This window comes from Zosterops lateralis (assembly GCF_965231275.1).
Source record: "Zosterops lateralis genome assembly, chromosome: 5".
Classification (NCBI taxonomy): Eukaryota; Metazoa; Chordata; class Aves; order Passeriformes; family Zosteropidae; genus Zosterops; species Zosterops lateralis.
In genome coordinates, this window is record NC_139766.1 from 20,509,431 (window position 1) to 20,529,664 (window position 20,234).

Genomic DNA, 20,234 nt, shown 5'->3' on the forward strand with positions numbered 1-20,234 from the left:
CCTAGGATACCCACAAACATGCTGAAAAGACACATTCAAAACATAGTAATAGGAAGAACACAATCACAAAGACCGAGAGGCTGAAACAGCACTGAGAAACAGGACGAAAGTCTGAGATCTAAGGCAGTCCCCCTTCCTCCCTGGAGTTTTATGCAGTTACAGTGACTGCAGCTATTTCACAAAAGCACTGACACAACAGGAGAAGGTGGGAATCTGGGAAACGAGTTTCCTTACCAGCTTGATTCCGCAAAATGCAGAATAGAAGAAAAGAAAGGCGAACAAACGTTTGCTTTAAAAAGTCGTTGCTCGATTCACAGTCTATAGCGAACGTGGGGAGGGAAAGGTTAGGAGGAAATCACTAGAGATCACGGGTTTGAGAACACAACAGAAGCAAAACTCGGGCATGAAATGAGGATCGGTTTTGAGGACTGAACTGGTGTTTTGTGATGAGCAGCTATCCCACTTGCAGCACTAGCAGCAGACACGGAGGGTAAGACTGAGCTTTCTGGAGTGCAGCGCTCGACTCGTCCTCCCTCCTCCTCCTCCTCCTCCCTCCCTCCTCCCGCCCTCCCTCTCTCTCTCTCGCTCTCTCTCTCTGCTCTCCCTCTTTCTCTCTCTCCCTCTCTCTTTCTGTGTGTATGTAGCGCAGGCGGCTCTGCTGCTGCAGCGTCAGGGAAGAGCCACCGAGAGAGGCTTCAGCAGCTCCTTCCACTTTGGGCAAACTTGCCGGTTTACTGCTTCTTTTTTTTTTTTTTTTTTTTTTTTTTTTTTTTTTTTTTTTTTTTTCTCCTTACGAGTGGGAAGCTTCTCAATTGCCATTCAACATTTTAAAGCACAAGCCGCTCTGCCGTGAAAGCGCCTGATCCACACTTCTCTGAAAGACACAGGAGGGAATACACAATTGCAGATTTCACCCACTGTGGCGGTGCAGATCACGGGAAACAACTGACTGATACAATTTTATTTGCAAATAGAACTCTGTATTTTTTTATTTTTTTTTTTTTTTTTAATCGCGTCGCGGCTCTTTTCCCCTCCCCTTTGCCATTCCGCTTTATATGGATGTAATTCAGAATCTGTGTTAATTCACATGGGGGATCCAGTTACATCTTGTTCCGCTCCGGGTACAATTACGAGAGACCAATAATCGCCTTTGGACACATAGTTTTGTTGCTAACCTTTGAACTGAAAGGATCAAGTTCAGATCTGGTTACCTGCATTGGGACGGGAAGGAAGAGGAGAGAGAGAGAGAGAGAGACTGCAATCTCATTTGTGAATCGCTCTCAGTGCTGCAGATCCAGATTGCTATAACACATGCAGTGCAAATGCAGGTAAGGCACACACACAAACTGCGGATGCAAAAACAAACTTGGGACTGTTGTGTGTCTATGTTCTTATCTCCAGCCTTGCAAATTCTGGGCAAACGGCTTCTGCAGTTTCTGTATCGTTGCTTTGTGACTAATGACCTTGCGCAGAGTTGTTAAAAAAAAAAAAAAATCCTCCCCGGAGAAAGAGCTGAACATTTTAGGCGATCTGTGAAGATGGATTTGGGTGCTTTTCTGCCAACCAAAGGGGATATTCTGTGGACTGCACTGTAATACTCGGGGTTCTTCTCCTATCAGCTGTGCAGCTACCGACATTATTGGAATTTTTTTTTTTTTTTTTTAAAGAACTGCCCATTGCTAAGAGGATTTGGAGTTTTCCCGGACCCAAGCCCTTTGAATAAAGCGAATCACATTTTTTTTTCCCCTGTGTGTGCAGAGAGGGGGAAGAATAAAGCTAATGCCTTGGTCGTAAACGGCTGAGCGAGAGGGAGAGAGAGGGAGAGAGGGAGAGAGAGAGAGAGAGAGAGAAGAGAGAGAGTGTGTGAATTGTAGTTAACTCTAGTGTTGAAGACGACGACCTGGGGGGCTTCGAATCGTACAGTATTGCTCCTGCCTTTATTGCAAACCTTGCAAAGTGATTACAGTAAAATCAGAGAGGAGGAGGAGAAGGGGGAGGAGGAGGAAAATCCCATCCTATCTACTGAGATGAATCTTTAAAAAGCAAAATACACTGTCCCGTGAACTGTAAGTATATCGCAACTGGAAGGCAGGGAGAAGAGCAGAGGAGCCGGCAGCAGGGTTTGGACCACCGATTGCACCAGTCATGAGACAATAAGTTTCCAGAAATAGAAGGATTTTATAACTGATCACCTGGACTCTCAGCCGCTTTGTTGGCTTATCAGGGGAGTTTATTGAGGGGCAGGTGGGAGCGAGAGGAGGGCGGGGGGTTTCGGTACGAGGAAGATGAGGAAGATGCGGACCCTTCTTCGCTTTGTGCATTGCTGCTGCTGCTGTTTCTTGCTCCTCCTGCCTCCGCCGCTCTGGGTCAGCCTGGCAGCGGCTAAGCAGCTCCTCAAGTACCGGCTGGCCGAGGAGGGACCCGCCGACATCCGCATCGGCAACGTGGCTTCCGACCTGGGGATCGTGACGGGCTCCGGAGAGGTGACATTCAGCCTGGAGTCGGGCTCCGACTATCTCAAGATCGATAACATGACCGGGGAGCTGAGCACCACAGAGCGGCGCATCGACCGCGAGAAGCTGCCGCAGTGCCAGATGATCTTCGACGAGAACGAGTGCTTCTTGGACTTCGAGGTGTCGGTCATCGGCCCCTCGCAGAGCTGGGTGGACCTCTTCGAGGGCCGGGTCATCATCCTGGACATCAACGACAACACCCCCACCTTCCCTTCCCCCGTCCTCACGCTCACCGTGGAGGAGAACCGGCCCGTGGGGACCCTCTACCTGCTCCCCACCGCCACCGACAGGGACTTCGGCCGCAACGGCATCGAGCGCTACGAGCTGCTGCAGGAGCCCGGCGGGGACGGCGCCCGGCGCGGCGGCGGGGCCGGGGGCGGGGGCGGCTCGGCCGCGGCGGGCCCCGAGAGCGCCCCCTACGCCGGCGGCAGCAAGCGGCGGCAGGAGGCGGAGGCGGCGGCCCGCAGCAGCGTCTTCGAGCTGCAGGTGGCCGACACCCTGGACGGGGAGAAGCAGCCGCAGCTGATCGTCAAGGGGGCGCTGGACCGCGAGCAGCGGGACTCCTACGAGCTCAGCCTCCGCGTGCGGGACGGCGGCGACCCGGCGCGGTCCTCGCAGGCCATCCTGAGGGTGCTGATCACCGACGTGAACGACAACAGCCCCCGCTTCGAGAAGAGCGTCTACGAGGCGGACCTGGCGGAGAACAGCAGCCCTGGGACTCCGATCCTGCAGCTGCGAGCCACCGACCTGGACGTGGGAGTGAACGGGCAGATCGAGTACGTCTTCGGGGCGGCCACTGAGTCCGTCCGGCGCCTGCTGCGGCTGGACGAGACCTCGGGCTGGCTCAGCGTCCTGCACCGCATCGACCGGGAGGAGGTGAACCAGCTTCGCTTCACTGTCATGGCCCGAGACCGGGGCCAGCCCCCCAAGACAGACAAAGCCACCGTCGTGCTGAACATCCGGGATGAAAACGACAACGTGCCCACCATCGACATCCGGAAAATCGGGCGCATCCCGCTGCGGGACGGGGTGGCGAGCGTGGCCGAGGATGTGCTGGTGGACACCCCCATTGCCCTGGTGCAGGTGTCAGACCGGGACCAGGGTGAAAACGGTGTGGTGACCTGCACCGTGGTGGGCGATGTGCCCTTCCAGCTCAAACCAGCCAGCGAGGGTGAAGGGGAGCCACAGAACAAGCGCAAGTATTTCCTCCACACCTCGGCCCCTCTGGATTATGAAGCTGTCCGTGACTATAACGTGGTGATCGTTGCTGTGGACTCAGGCAGCCCCAGCTTGTCCAGCAACAACTCCCTGCTAGTGCGGGTCGGGGACACTAATGACAACCCTCCCATGTTCAGCCAGGCTGTGCTAGAGGTCTCCTTTCCAGAGAACAACTTGCCTGGTGAGAGGGTGGCCACGGTGGTTGCCACAGATGCGGACAGTGGCAAGAATGCTGAGATCACTTATTCCTTGGAAGCCTCGCCCCTCTCCTCAGAGGCACCGGGCAGTATATTCAGCATTGACCCTGACTCTGGGGATGTGTCGGTGCAGGCAGTGCTGGACCGTGAGCAACGTGACACGTATGAATTTCAGGTGACGGCCCGGGACAAGGGGGTGCCATCGCTGCAGGGCTCCACCACAGTGGTGGTGAGAGTGTCGGACCGTAATGACAATGAGCCACGCTTCATGCAGGACGTGTTCACCTTCTATGTGAAAGAAAACCTGCAGCCCAACAGCCCTGTGGGCATGGTGACTGTGATGGACTTTGACAAGGGCCGCAACGCCGAGCTCAGCCTCTCCATCCAGCCCGGAGACCACGACCAGGCAGCTGGCATCTTCTCCATCGAGAATGACACTGGAACAATTTTCTCCACTGTCTCTTTTGACCGTGAGCAGCAGACCAGCTACACCTTTAAGGTGAAGGCAGTGGACGGGGGTGAGCCACCACGCTCTGCCACAGCCACCGTGTCTCTCTTTGTGATGGACGAGAACGACAATGCACCCACTGTCACCTTCCCCAGCAACAGCTCCTACACCGTGCTGCCACCCTCCAGCAACATGCGCACCGTGGTGGCCACGGTGGTTGCCACTGATGCTGACACTGGTCTCAACGCTGACCTCAACTACAGCATTGTTGGAGGCAACCCCTTCAAACTCTTTGAAATAGACCCAGCCAGTGGTGTGGTGTCACTGGTGGGCAAGTTGGCCCCCAAGCACTATGGCCTGCACCGCTTGGTTGTGCAGGTGAATGACAGTGGGCAGCCACCCCAGTCCACCACTGCCCTGCTCCATGTCTTTGTCAACGAGAGCCTGTCCAATGCCACCGTGGTGGAGAGCCAGGTGGCCCGCAGCCTTCACACCCCACTGGCCCAGGACATTGCTGGTGATCCCAGCTATGAGCTGAGCAAGCAGCGGCTTAGCATAGTCATTGGTGTGGTGGCTGGCATCATGACCGTCATCCTTCTTATCCTGGTGGTGGTCATGGCCCGCTACTGCCGATCCAAGGGCAAGCACGGCTACGAGGCCGGCAAGAAGGACCATGAGGATTTCTTCACCCCCCAGCAGCACGACAAGGCCAAGAAGCCCAAGAAGGACAAGAAAGGCAAGAAGGGCAAGCAGCCCCTCTATAGCAGCATTGTCACCGTGGAGGCTTCCAAGCCCAATGGGCAGCGCTATGACAGTGTCAACGAGAAGCTGTCGGACAGCCCCGGCATAGGCCGGTATCGCTCGGTCAATGGCGGCCCAGGCAGCCCCGACCTGGCCAGGCACTACAAGTCCAGCTCGCCGCTGCCCACCGTCCAGCTGCACCCACAGTCCCCCACCGCCGGCAAAAAGCACCAGGCCGTGCAGGACCTGCCCCCAGCCAACACCTTCGTGGGCGCTGGCGACAACATCTCCATCGGCTCGGACCATTGCTCCGAGTACAGCTGCCAGGCCAGCAGCAAGTACAGCAAGCAGGTAAGAGCGCTGCGCCCCGCGGGCCCCAGCACGCACACAGCACACGGGGCGGGTGAGGGGCCGGGATGCCGCTCCCCCGCCCCCCACACCGGCACAGCACACACCTCCACAGGTTCAGTGACCCGTGCAGTCTGGTGCCCCCGCCCCCTCCCTCCAGGCAGTCAGGTGCACAGACCAACACGCAGCATGAAGGAAGGACAGTCAGACATCTTTACTGTTGTTACTGTAATTTTTATCTTTCCCTCCGCTTGTCAGGCCCGGCAGCCCCCCATCCCGAGCCTGCAGGCGGCCAGGGAGGCCGAGGCTCTGTCGCCAGTCCCGCCAGCGAGCTGTGAGGCAGCCTGAGGTGCCTTTACCAGCCGCGCTCCGGGAGGCCGAGCCCGGCGGTTTCGGGGGGTCGAGGGGCGATCAGGACCCCCCTGCAGGCGGAGCCGCCTCCCCCTCCCGCCCCTGGCCCCGCCTCCCTCAGCCCGGCCCGGCGCTTCCCCCCGGATGGTTTCCCTGCCTTAGGAACGGGTCAGCTCCGGCTGAGGGGGAAAGTTTCTCCTCGGCAGCCAGTTGTTTCAGGGAAAGGGGGTTACTGCCTGCCCTGACGATTCCTAAAACTGTGGGTGAGAGTGGATTTGCAGCCGCCGCGCTGAAGCGTTAATGGCTGTAATTACCGGGGCTTTCATTGGGGCCAAAATGCTTAAATAATCTACACAGCCTAGCTGCGCTCTAATTTACACCACAGAGATTTGCACTCATTGCAGCAGTTGCTCTGGATAAATGTAAGCCTTAGTGAGTTCAGAATCGCACTTCAGTATGCTATGTTTTCATTGCTCTTTTTTTTTTATTTATTTTTTTTTTTAATGGCCCTCTTGCCTATCTCATGAAATTTCATTCCCGCTGAGAGGCCCTAATTTGGTCGCCCAGCTACCGCATCGCTGTGTTTGTGGTGTGGCTGCTGTGAGACCTCTGGGAGCGAAATGTGCCTTCGGGGTGCCACGAGTGGCTGGCTCTGCTCTTGGCGGGCTCGGCTCAGTGGAGCTCCACAGCCTAAAACTGGTGATGGGAGCGACAGTCTTTGCAGTCTTTGAAATAAGGTAGAGATAGCACAGGGGAGAATCAGGCTTCTAAGTGAAGGCTTCCGTTTATTTTATAAGACACATATATAGCCTGAACAGAGGTCCCTGTTTTTTGGGGGAGTACTTTTTTGGGTGATAATACGTATAAGACAATATCCTAAACATTTTCTCAGCTACGATGCATGTTACTCAAGAAGCTAGAGGCAAATGAATGCTGATTCATGTAACTACACGTCTAAGTCTGGAACAGAATAATTCTGACTAATTTGACAAAAATGCTTTCTTTTCCACTTATTAACATGCAAACATGGTACATGATGACTATTTTTTATACTTTGAAATGTTTGCTAGCTTACTAAAATTGAAGTTTTACAAGTTTCCAGTGTTTGCATTCTGCTCAGAAATACTTAAAATGCAGTAGCATAAAATGAATTGTATGAGACCCCCCCCCTCCAGCCTTTCAGGTCACCAAAGTAGTGTGATTGTACTACTATCCACCAATGCTTTTGTGTATGTGGTTTTGCAAATGATGCAGACTCATAGAACGTTTGACACTGTAGTTTCTGTGTGATGTGATATATTTCATTAACGCTTTCCTAGAGAGTACATCACATTTTCAGTTTGAGAATAGTCTGTATAAAATACAAATTACTAAGGTCTTTGTCTTTCATCTCCTAAGGCTTATTAAGCACAGAGTAGATTATGCCATTTTGGCAAGCACTGGAAAAAAAAGTAGCACTAGAATATATGCTAATCAGATACTACTTTCTTGATGCTGCAATTTATCTAAACATATGGATTATAATCTGTTAAAGTGTAATTTAATTTCAGTGTAACAGAATATTTTGCATTCCAACTGTAGAAATGGTTAAGGAATACACATTACAAATTACTGTTTTGCTTAATAAAACTCCCCAAATTTAATTAAGATTATGTAATACAGAAATATATTTGAATTAGTTAGTACTTTCCAAGGATTTGTTTTGATATAAAGTATATGAGAAAACTTAGTAAAAGATAATGGCTTTATTGCACTTCTACAAAGAAGTGCACCTTGAATTGCTCCTTTACTTGTTTGCTGCAAACCAGTTTCTCAGTGTTGATAGTTCCCTTGTGTTAAATATTTAGCCTGTTATGAATGTTGCCTTATTCAAAGAGTTTATAGCCAGTATTCTAATGTCTTATCTATTTATTTTTAAATACATAGAGAATGTTTTCACACTTGTAAAACATGCATATAAATTGGAAATTTTCCAAGAAAACAAGAAAGGTAGTGTTAAATAACAGACTTCATGGGAAAGTCTATCAGCCACAAACCCTCTGTTACCACTTTCCTATGTGCACTTGCCAGCTTGTTGCTGAGTGACATTTGTATACTTTTGTTCATTTTACATAGTAGTGAGCACATTAAGACTTACTTGCATATGTACACTTTTCACATCTCAAACACTGACAGTGCAGTATTTCTCAGTTTAGCAGGCAAAATACCTGAGGGTTTTTAACACCCAAACCACGTGGAACTCTTGTTCAGCACAATTGTTTGGAGGGAAATGTGAAGCAGGTGCATATAAAGGGTTCTGGTGGGATGTATATCAGATTGTTTCGTAGTTTGCTGTACATGTGGAACAGAACCAGTACCATAATGGTGTGACTGTAGTAGGGAGGCTGCTTGAAATCTCTAAGATGGCCTTTATTTACTCATTGTCAGTTCCCTTTGTTCTAAGGAGACATTAGACAGTGTATAAAATTTTAGAACAAATAAGTGGACACAGCAGAGCATACCTGCTCTAAGTTACTGGAGATGAGAGTGATGCTAATTTCCCATTAGTGTAATTAGAATTGGTAACTGATACTTTCCTATATCTACAATACAACACTCAGCAAACAGAATCTCTACTTACATGATTGACTGGTGTGCCCCAGGGAGCACACACTGTTTTCATTCCAGTGATTTGATACTTAATTTTTAAAGCCATGAATTGAATTCTTATGAGTTTCAAAAGACATCATGTTTGATACAGGACTGTGTAAGAGAACTTAATTGGAGAAAACTGCAAACAGTTTATAACTTTCCTCCTTCTGACATCATGATTTTTATGTAAAGTTTAAAACAAACTTCTGTATTCAGTAGAGTTCTGACATTTCACAGTCACTATGTTTTTAGGAGATCTTTAACCATTTTAACTCTTATCCTTGTCTTACTTAGCATGGCATCACTCTGAGATACTCCTTTAGCCTCTCACTTATCTCCTTTTCAGTAAAGCTCTGCAAATGTTTAACACACTTAGTATTCCACAGGTCTTAATCACTTGCCAAAAGTTAAAGCTGTACAGAGGTGTTTTACTGAATGGGGATGAGTTTAAATAAGTGTTTTTCTAGATCATGGATTTAAAATTTGAAACCTCCAGGTGCTGCACATTGCCTGTGAGGAGCCTGGGTATTGGGATTTCCAGCAAAGACAGCCAAAGATAATGAATGAAAGCTCAGTGCCTAAGGGGAATCACTTAACAGCTTGGAGAGTTACATACTTAATCATAAATCTCATAATAAATTTTAATCGTAAATAATTGTTTATTTTATCATTTAGTTGCAGGTATATTTTTATAATATATTCTCCACATCTTATGCAAAATAGGGGCGTATAAGCAGCTTTATTTCAGTGAAACTTTTAATCATGAATCCGCATCTTTCCAGCCACTCTTTGAAGAGCAGGCCTTTTAAACACTTCTTATGTGTTAATATTTCTTGACCATCATCTTATCTTGGTTTCTTTTTTACTTGCTCTGCTAAGCAATGATTACTGGCTCTTTAAAACACTTCACTTCTGGTGCTGAGTGCTTTTTTTTTTTTTTTTTTTTTTTTTTATTTTTTATTTTTTTTATTTTTTTGTTTTTGTTTTTGTTTTTTAAAGATATATTGGTCACTATCAGTGGAACTAGTAGAAGAAGTAAAGGAATTTCTGAGTAGAATTATTTCTGTACTTCAGATATTGGCTTCTTAGCCAACTCTGTAATTCTTTATGAAAAATCCCAGTGCCTTTTCTCATTGAAAATGTACTGTTTCATGAAGAAAAATGTTTATCAAACCAGTGTGCTGACACTCTAATCAAAATCACATGCATTTCCTGTAAAGTCTTACTTCCCTGAAAGTAAAATATGTAGATATTAATTTCTGGGGAAAAAAAGAAATCATTGTTCAGTAATCAGTTAATTTATTTTAGAAAATTTCAAACATTAATCTGCTGCAATATTGCAGAAGCATTTTGACTAGTTGGTTATCATGTATGTCAATTGTATCTATAAACTAAATGGACCAGTTTCCTCATAAACATGCACATATACCCAGAAGCCTCACATAGGACCCCAAATTCATCCATTAAAAAGGCAATCAATTTAACCATACAGGAAGGCATCATCTTTCCTCTTGTTTATGTACAAACACACACATACACAGAAAGGCTTATCTCAAAGGCTATTTTTATATTCCCAAACACCTTGAAAGAATATTTTTTTTCACAACTTTAAGCTAAGCAAATATACAGTATAATAATCATGAAAATAACAATGTCATGGTGGCACTAACTGCCATGCCAAAAAGAAAGAGAATGTGGTTATTGAGTATAAACATTTACATTGGTGACTTTTTTCATACATTTAACTTTCATACTGTTTAGTGAAAATATACAGAAGTATTTTCAATTTTCTCTCCTCATTTTGCATTATGTTAAATATTTTACAATTAGTTTTTAAAAGTGACCCACATTTGACCTTCAGTACCAAATTATGATGAGAGAGGGCTAATTAAACATGAAATGGATGTATCATTGATGCTTTAATTAACTTTATTTAACAGAAACTCTTCCACTGATAAGTGCAGCTTTTCTTTTTTCCCTTTCCAGTAAAATCATCTTGTACAGTGCACAAATGACTGAGTTACCACTGAATCATTCTGCACTCCCAGGAGATGCACAGAGCCAAAAGGGACAGGATCTGAGTAAAGGAGAATACATGCTCTGAATAAGTAAAGAACAGTACTATTATAGGCAAGGGGTAGCAAGAAACATCTTTAAAAGGATAGAATCTGATTTATCAACTCAGACAGCTCTCTGGCGTTGTACACAGCAAACTTGGGTTATAACCATGGTTAGCAGCTTTACTATTGCTGTCCATCTTTATGTTTCTGAGGGTGTTTCCTCTTTCTCTCTCTCTCTCTCTCTCTTTTTTTTTTTTTTTTTTTTTGGATTTTGAGTAGTTGCTAATTTGACCATCAGTGCAGTTTTGTTTCATATCTGCAGTTTCATACTCATTTTTCCTTTAAGTATTTCCTTTCAAAACCTTTTAGAAGCTTTATGTACTTAGAAATATGCTGGGGTACTTTGAAATATCAAACTAATCAATTTGGTTTTGCATTAAAATATAAAAGAAAATCAACACACTTCAGAGGTAGTTAGCATTAGAAGTCAACTAAATCCTTGTCAAGCACCATGATCTCTTCACTATAATTGCAAAACATTTTAGTTCTTAATTACTAATCTTAACAAGATTAACATAATTTTGACTATATATATAGGATATATATATATATATATATATATATATATATACCCACTGATAAGAGCATATGAGAAATGCAGTACAGTATTTAGCAGGCAGATTTTCTAAGCAAATCTGCTTCCAACAGATATTTAGAAACTGCTAAAGCTGCAAAATATACTTTTTTCAGTCTCAGGCCATATTACACATAATATGTTCCATGTAATTTATGTTCTACATTTCTCCATTAAAAAAAATAACCTTTTTAGATGGTTTTATCTCAGCATATGCTGAGAAGATGGTACTTTTGTATTTTTCTTCCCTGATTTTTCTTTCCTGGAAGATTAAATTTGTTTTCTGTTATCAGATGTTGGACTTTTCTAGCATATACTATACATTCATTTTAATCAATAATTGAAATGACAAAAATAGACTAACAGCTACTCACAAAGATCAAAAAGACTTTTTAAACTATTGTTATTTTTTGTATATAAATTTGCATTATTTTAATTTTTAATTAAGCTTGTTAAGAAAATTCTGACATGAAAAAAGGTATAATTCAAGATAGGACTGACTTACTGTCTTCCATATATTGCAGGAAACAGACTTCTCAAGGTCACTTGTATTCTGTTGTTGGGGATGGCAAAATATCACAGTGATGCTGGAGTAACTAAGATTATTGGAGCATCTGAAATGGGTGACAAGAATAAGAATGGAACAAGACCAGATTAATCCATAGGAGATTTCAAACTTTTTAATTTCTTATTTTAATGCAATTTCCTCTATAAATGTTCAACTGAGAGCAGGTCATGAACACAAGTCAAAATCTCAATATGTGATTGTACTGAAGTTCCAGTTAGTCAAGTTCCTGAATTATGTCAGTGATACACACTGAAGTTTTCCAACTGTGTGGAGATGTGCTTAGCATGAATCATCTGCTCAATCTTATGTGGCCATTTTCATTGACGAGATCTAAAATTAAGAACCACATTTGAAAGTATTAACACCAAGGGATTATCTATATATATAGCACATAGAAGCAGTGTGGAGGAACCACTTATTGGTATTTTTTTGTGCAAGGGGAATATGGAAAAAACTTTAGAATACATTTTGGAGTTTAGAAGTTTGAGCAAAAACAATGTTCTGGGCCCATTTAAAACTGCAAGGTAGGTTAAAGTGATGTGAATTCTTTTTTTATTGTTTATACCAATCAAAAAAAACCCCTCTCATTTAGGCAAAAACAAAGTTTTGAAATCATTAGTTTGTAAAATGTTGCCACATAGCCCCAAAAGTTCAATTTTACTCAGAGTGGATCACAAACAATCCAATTATTGGAAGCTGAAGAAAAGCATTATCTTTGTCTTTCAAAACCTAATTTACCTTATTAACTACTGACCAGAGTGAGTATATTTTTTAAAGGCAAACATTGTTCTAATGTCTGAATTTGTAACTCAATGAAAAGAATGTGTGCTTGCAAATAGCATTCTTGCAGTATTAGGGACTTGATATAATACCAGTTTGATAAATTTGTATTTATCAAACTGTTTGTTATAAGGTCTTTTATTATTTACAGGTAATTATGGATAACATAAAGTTAGTTTTTTAAGGCTGGTATTGAAGTTAGGTACTAGCTGATGCTGAAAACTGCTCTTAGATAGAACCAGAAATGCCGATTCCACCTGCCAAAAATTCAGAGGCAATATTATCTTGCAGTCATGTCTAGACAAATTCCTTTATTGTACCACCTTGTAAGTAAAAAAAAAATTGCCACCTGATAGCACAAAAATCCTGAATTACATGGTCACATGATGATTACGTGAAGAATCTGCCATAACGTCCATTAAAATTAGATTCTTGACTAGTGGTGTGGCCAGGAAATGTGTGTCAAATGTTTTGTCTGTTGTAGCACTTCTACAAGGTCTCTTAGACCCTGGAGCAGTGTAAGATATGAGAAGTAACCCCTACTTTCTTTGGATACCAAATCTTGAGAGGCAGAATTACTTCAACACAGAGACTTATGCTTGGGTAGAAAAAGACCCTTCATCAGAACAATGCTTTTAAAGGGATACAGTTTGGGGTAGAATCATGTTTCTGACTTCAGTGTTATGCTGGAAAATGAATTAAAGGAAGTTATGGAGACTGTCATGGCATTCTGGTTATGATTCACCTATCTGAGGGTGTGCATCCTAATGCCAGCTGAGGTACCTGAAAGCTCCTGTGCTGTCTGCACAGAGCTGCACACACAGGAGATGTGACACAAGACCTGGATGTCTTCTGCGACACTTCTGCAGCTGCAGCTCAAGGCCAGAAAAAAAGGTGATCACTAAATCCTTTGGTTTGCTTAAAGGAACAATATTTAAAATAAAATTAAGCATCCTGTGCATGTAGTGTACTTTGGCAGGGCTGAAAATTATTTTTCATTTGAGAACTTCAGCACAGTTTTCAAATGTGTGTGCCATACACGTGCCATTTAATAAAACAGAATCTGCATGTGCAGATACCTGATCACATATAAGCAATTAACTGAATTTTCATTCATTGTCAGACCTCTCATGTTGATGTTCATCTCAGGTGAAACTACAAGTAATTCCACTAAAGTAAATCAAATTTAACTAGTATTCAATGCAGTAAATTGTACCAGGTGTTGTAATATTCAGAAAATGCTTCATATTAAAATAAAATATAGAAAATAGAACACCAGTTTATCAGTTTGGATAATCCCCCACATTTAAGTTATTAGCATGTATATAATTTGCAAAATAACAGAGTAGGTTTTCATCATGTATTCCATCCAAATGTAAAATTATCTTTCTAAAGGGGTCTGAAAATGATGTGGCTTTAATGACACTTCAAAAAAGTAAGATTTTAGTATTGAACACATTCTTGCTCAAACTAATGGGACAGCAAGAATGCATATATGAAGCTACCTTTGTTGGTCCTCAGGCAGGTCATGGTGTAAGTTCGTGGAGCTGTGTGTTACCCTTTGTGGGCATATTTATAAGAATGACTTAAAAGTTCCTATCAACTTCATAATGCAAAACTGCTTCAGATGAAATCTGCCATTTGCTTAGGAAAATCTGCTTAGTCTATTGCAAGTCCTGTTTAAAACAATAAATTTAACAAGAGAAAATACTTCTGTAATTTGCAGTCTTTCTAAAGGTAAAAGACAAGAATGGAAATACAGATAATAAACCAACAGATAATTAAAGCACTAGTTCATCTACTCTTAATTTTTTCACGGTGATATTTTAAGCCCCTGTTTTACACCTTTGCTATTCACAATACCTCCTTTGCTATTTACAGTTTTGCTAGTTTTAACGTACATCTGACCTCATCAAGTCACACCTGCTCTAAGTGGCATTACCTTGTCATAAAATTTGAGTAATGAAATAGTTAATCAGTTTCCTTATCTCCACCCATGTATTCCAACTTGGTTATAATGACCTAACGTGTGCCTTGTGTGACAGTGAGAGAGGATATCCATCATTCTGCTGGATTAGAAAAGTGCTATTTTCCATGAGCATGTAATTATATTCCAATTTCAGCTCAAGTTTACAGAAGCACAGTAATTGATTTACTTGAGAGAGAAATATTTGTTGAATTTTCCAGTAATATTGTGAGTTCTTCTATGAAGGAAATAATTGCACTGGAAACTAGAAATGTCTACTTAACAGGGCACTACATGTTCAGCCTCTGAACCTCAGCCCAGATCTTGGGTAAGACCTGTCACACTAGTGAATTTAGAAGATTCACTCAGATGGCTCCTCTGACTATATACTGAAGGGTTTACTTTTCTTGCTGCAACTTAAGGGCCTGAACTTTCACTGTATTCAGAAAAATTCCATTAAAATAAAGTTCCATTTTATTTTAATGGAATTTTTCTGAATATGAGTAAAATTCAACTATATCTAGAGCAAGTGTTAATTCTGATGAGTAAAAGTGACAGCAGGGTGAAACAGCGCAAGTACCTGTTTTCATAGAGTCTTTAAAATATGAGTGTTTTTCCAGGGAATTGCAACACAAAGTCTGGGTCATGGATTTTGCTCAATTTGTTACTATGTGCATATGAAACAGAATAGTATGACATGTCTGAACTACAGTGCAGATGTGAGTAGTACTTCACAGACAGAGAATTACCACTGAGGTGCAGTAGGTGTTTCACCAGCATGTGAGTTTGTGTAATGGGTGGATTCAGTCCTGGCACTGGCAGATCCTTGAGCAGACACATTAAACCACTGGGGCTTGGTGCACCACAGTCCTTCATGTTCTTTAAATTCACCAGCTCCATAGGCAGAACCGATAGATGTGCTACTAAAATACTTCATACTTTTGGTAGGTTTTTCTGTGCTTTCATGCAAGAATTAAAAGAATACACAAGACTGCTTTAGTTTAGAAGTAAATGAAACTTCTGCAAGTGTTTACAAAATGGCTCTCCATTTGCCATCCTGTGTTTTACAGAGATCACTGGACACTTATATAATTTATCCTTTGTTGTGCAATATTGGTACTTTAAATAATTACATATAGTGTTTGCTAGTATTCTGGATCTTTCTGTTTGTTCTTTAATGCAGATGAGAAGATAAGCAACAGTGTGAAATTCCTCTGTGCAGCATAAATTAAGAAGATTTTGTTTTCATTAGATTGCAAAATGTTTTATCACTTATGGTCTCATAGTCAAGGAGACTGGGTGATGTTTTATTCAGTTGGCCCTTCAGAAGCTGCTCAATGAATTGAAAAATTATCTTGGACTTTCTAATACTGCACATTAGTGCACCTTTCTAGGAACCTTGAATACTAAATTTATGTATTTTTTCTATACTAGTTCTTAATTAAATATATGAAGGGACTGAACTCTTTAAATTATACAGTAAACTTCCTGGAGAAAAAGTGTTACAGAAATACGAAAGGGCTGGCTAAAGCATCACTCTACCAAATGTTTCTAAAAGGCTTTATATATTTATAAGACTTCATGATCTACTATTGATGCAAATTACTAAGGATAAAAGAAAATCCATCTGTTATCAAAGAAAAAAATAAATTAAATAAGTCCAAGGATTTGAAAGACTTAGCATTAAGGACTAAGTATTCATACTTTGTGATGGGTTTATAGTAATTGACAGTAGAAAAGACTTCCTTTCAGCATTTACAATGTGGGGATTTTTTTTAAACTAAAGAAAATGACTTTGCCATAAAAGCTTCTCATGTAATGGATCCTGTCTCGTTTCATAATTTCCTATCCTTCACTGAAATGTCTCCATTAAAATATGAACTACACCATTTCATGTTATGTTGGGCATTACTAGTTTTATTATTACCCTTACATTTAATCAAATTGTCAGTAGCTAAATAAATAGCATTTCATCAAGAGCTGTTGGATTTCAATCAGCTAGGAAACAGATTACGGGCTGAGAACAGATCTAAGGCTGGTGTCTACAATCTGCAACTAATTGTGCGCTGATAATAGCACTGCCCACAGGCAAATCTTACTCGCTGTCCTGATCTATGATAGATTTTCCTGTATGTTAATATTACATCAGATGGAGTCATTTTGTTGCAGTTGCCATATTTAACCTTTCCTTTTTTTAGTTGGAAATATATATTGTTTGGAGATACTACCTTCATGTTTAATTTCTGAAAAGAAATGCATAAAAGAGAAATCTCAAGGGGAACATTATAACCATGCTTTTCCCTTTAGCTTCTCCTCTTAAAACAGTTGCTTCTTTAGAAGATGAAGCCCTATTGATGCTTAAGGAAGTATTTACATGTAATATTACGTATTCTATGGCTTATCTCAGGCACTGAGGAACATGTCTTACAAACTGCAGCAGGAAGTAGCGCTTCAACTCTCTCTTGGTGGGTGTGGACTTGCTGTTGGGGTGTGGGTGCCAGCGTTCTCTCTGAATCAATTGCAGATCACATACTAACTGTATATAGCATATGTGCAGATTACATCGTTAAGACATTATAAATATTCACATTTTTCCAGTGTGAAGTTGATGAGGATGATTAAATACACAGCAGCTCGAGTACTGTACCAGGACTCCATCATTTCAGGTGCCTCACAAATACAGAACTCACTGTAAAAGCTGCTTTTAAACAAGGCATACATAGAGGGTAGAATAGCAAATACTGTCTGTAGTCAGCACATTACAGTGTTCTGGAAGAAAACTGTCTTCTGGGCTGTGTACATTGTTCTTGTGAAATGATTCCAGCAGTTTCAAATCTTTTTTTACACCTTGCTAGTTATGCAAACAGCTCTTCACTTTTTTTCACTAAAGCAAGTGGGAATTGTTCACTGTCACAAATAATAAATAACAAGAGTACCCGATCTGCAGAGCATGCAAGTGATAAAAACACATGCTTATGAGTGCTTGAGATTTCACAGCTATTAATTTTGAACTTTTTGATTGCAATTCTGTTTTACAGGAGTGGATGCTGTTAGGGCAGCAGTACACAGTGACAGTGAAGGATTATGACAACATGCATTTATCACTGTGAGCTTGATAAATTCAGTGTAAGAGATGGTGAGAAAATGCCCCTAAACCTGAAGTCATAAAATGTATCTTGCCTTTACTGAAAGTTAAAATAGTGAGCATTTTTCTATTACTGCCAATGATCTTTTCAATTAGTAATTTAATACTAATATGAGTATGCTTGAGAAGGTTTCTTTGTGCATAATGAAATGTGTAGTTCTTGCCAACGTTAGAGAATTCCTGAACATGTACACTGAGGGAATCTAGGAGTTTTGTGCAGAATGCTCTTGTATATACAACATGTAATCACACACAGAAAGGTCCTTTAGGAAAAGGTCAGCAAATACTATAGCAAGTTTGGCATCAATAAAAGTCAGAAGGAATCTTCAGACTTTCAAGAATGCTTTAAAACATTTTTTTAAAGGTACCTAGCACTTGAAGTCTGAATTGCAAGTTTGTCTAAAAGTATACTCGCCAACTACTTCTTTGTAAATTAAGATGTGGTAGATCGTGTCTTCCATTTTGAGATTGCAGCAATCATAGGTAATAGGAGTGTTTCAAATCAGAAACCACATTTTTAGATTATGGACAGAAACAGGAATTTCAGTAATAATTGAACATTATTCTGAAGTTGTGTACTGTAAGAAATTAGAACACAAATAATCCAAATACTTAATCTGTAATATTTATGCTCAATTTTCAAAGTGATAACAGAGAAAATAAATTCTAAGTTATACAGTAGAAAGTCCTGAATAAGGGAATCAATTGAGTAAGAACATGCCTAGAAATGTTAGTACTTCATTTTTTTTAATCTTTCTCATTCTAGGGAATTAATCTTCAGCCTTTCTGAAATCCTCACTGAGCTGGTAATTTTTTTCACATTTTCAGAGCATCATCAAAGCCATGCTAATCTGGACCAAGGGCATGTCTCAGAGTCCTTGAATCTCTGAAGAAAACATTTTGCTGTCTTTCCTATTTTTAACATAATTGAGATTCACTTCAAACTTTTATAAAACCTGTAGAGAAGACAGTTTGATTATTTACAAGACAAGTGTTACAGGATACAATCAACAGCTTACAGTTCACCACAAGATTAATAAGAAAAAATTACAAATCCAGGAGGCATATGTTCTTCCTGAATGTCTGGCTCAGTAATTAGACAATCTGGCTACTGAGTGAGGTACACTGTAATGTACATCCCATGTTTAAGGCATTGTAGCCCTGTAATCTGGAGGAGGAAAAGGAAAGATCTCATGAGAAAAGGAAATCCAGATTTGTTTTTTTTTCTGTAACGTGAATCTGTAGGTATTTGTTTTGTCTCTCAAAAGAAAGGCCTAGTATTTGAGCAAGACTTTTCTCATAGAAAAGGAGAACAGTTGGAGTTCTGCCATTTTTATTTTTCTTTAACTCTAGAATTTTCTTTGTAACTAAGAAAATCTAGTTTTTAATCATCCAACACTAGATTCTGGCAAAGTCTGTCATTAATTAATATTTGTGTAAAACTTTGTCAAGTAAAACTTATGCTCTTTATGTTCCTCATCATCTTCATCAAAAGCAGTGCACTTTTAAGACACTGAGGCAGATAGGAAAATTTCATCTTTCTATATTTGTAGGACTGCTTAGTTATTTTTCCTATGATTATATTTGGAATGATTTTGAAGGGACTTTACAGGAAGCGTAAGCTGGATAACTACTACTAAGGCATAAAGGAATAAAATTAAAAAAAAAAATCTCTGATGGAAAAATTGCTTTCAAAATCTTTTCCCCCAGTTTTTCTTTTGTTTAAATATGAAGATTCTGGTTCAAAAATCAACCTAATGAACCTTAAAATATTTACTTATATGTTGGCTTTATGGAAAGCTGTTATTAGAGCCAAAGAAAATCAATCTGTAAAATTACTTGGTGTTTTGGACAGAAAACTTTTAATGAGGAGGCAAGAGAATATGTATGCTGACATACGTGAGAATTTCACTCATGTATAACATGTCATGGAGTCCTATACTATTTGTCCTCTAATCCCAGCTTTGTGCTCTGCATTTATAGTCTTATCTTCACAGTAGAAGTCTGAAGATTTTTGGATTTTTGTTTCAGCCTCTGTTCTTCCCACCAAATCAGTTTATTTTTCTAATACTCTAAGAGTCAGATACCACAATAAGAGATCAAATGTTATGAAAATTTAGACAATGATTATTATTTCAATTTTGTTCCTTCTGCTGGATTGCAGAAAGTGTTGTAGATCTATAAGTATGTTATTATTTGTTTTTGTTGGTGGTTTTATATTTGTTTAGTGTTCCTTATTTTTAATAATTAAATTCTATTCTAAAACCTTTAATATTTGAAGATCTGAGCATATGTGATGAAAGACAGTGAAGACAATAAAGATCTTCATTTGCAGATTTTTCCTGTCCCATGGAATAACAGCATGTCTGTATGACTTCTTGGATACTGTTTTCCAGAAGAGGTCTTTTTCTGTTCTAATGAGTAAAACTAAAGGAACGGCAACAACAAAAAAAGTCAAATTTGAAAAAAAAAAGTCCAAACAGAAAAAAAAACAAACAAAAACCAAACAAACAACAACAAAAAAACAAACAAAAAACCAAACAAACAATAAAACAAACAAAAACAAAACAAAAAAAAAAAGCCTGCAAAAATGAACCTCAACTCAGGCTGATTTCTGTTTCCATGAATCAATAC

General features: G+C 41.0%; 1 protein-coding gene across 5 annotated transcripts in view; it reads left to right on the forward strand.

Moving 5' to 3' along the window:
- Positions 1-614: 614 nt before the first annotated feature.
- PCDH7 (protocadherin 7) overlaps positions 615-20,234 on the forward strand; it is a 260,505-nt gene continuing 240,885 nt past the window's right edge. For 4 of the 5 annotated variants that reach the window (XM_083861234.1, XM_083861235.1, XM_083861236.1 and 1 more), the window contains exon 1: positions 615-5,468. In XM_083861234.1, the coding sequence (XP_083717360.1) occupies positions 2,286-5,468 (3,183 nt within the window). In that variant the 5' untranslated portion in view covers positions 615-2,285. Of the gene's footprint in view, positions 5,521-20,234 lie in introns of all 5 variants that reach the window. The other variant, XM_083861233.1, reaches the window with a different exon arrangement.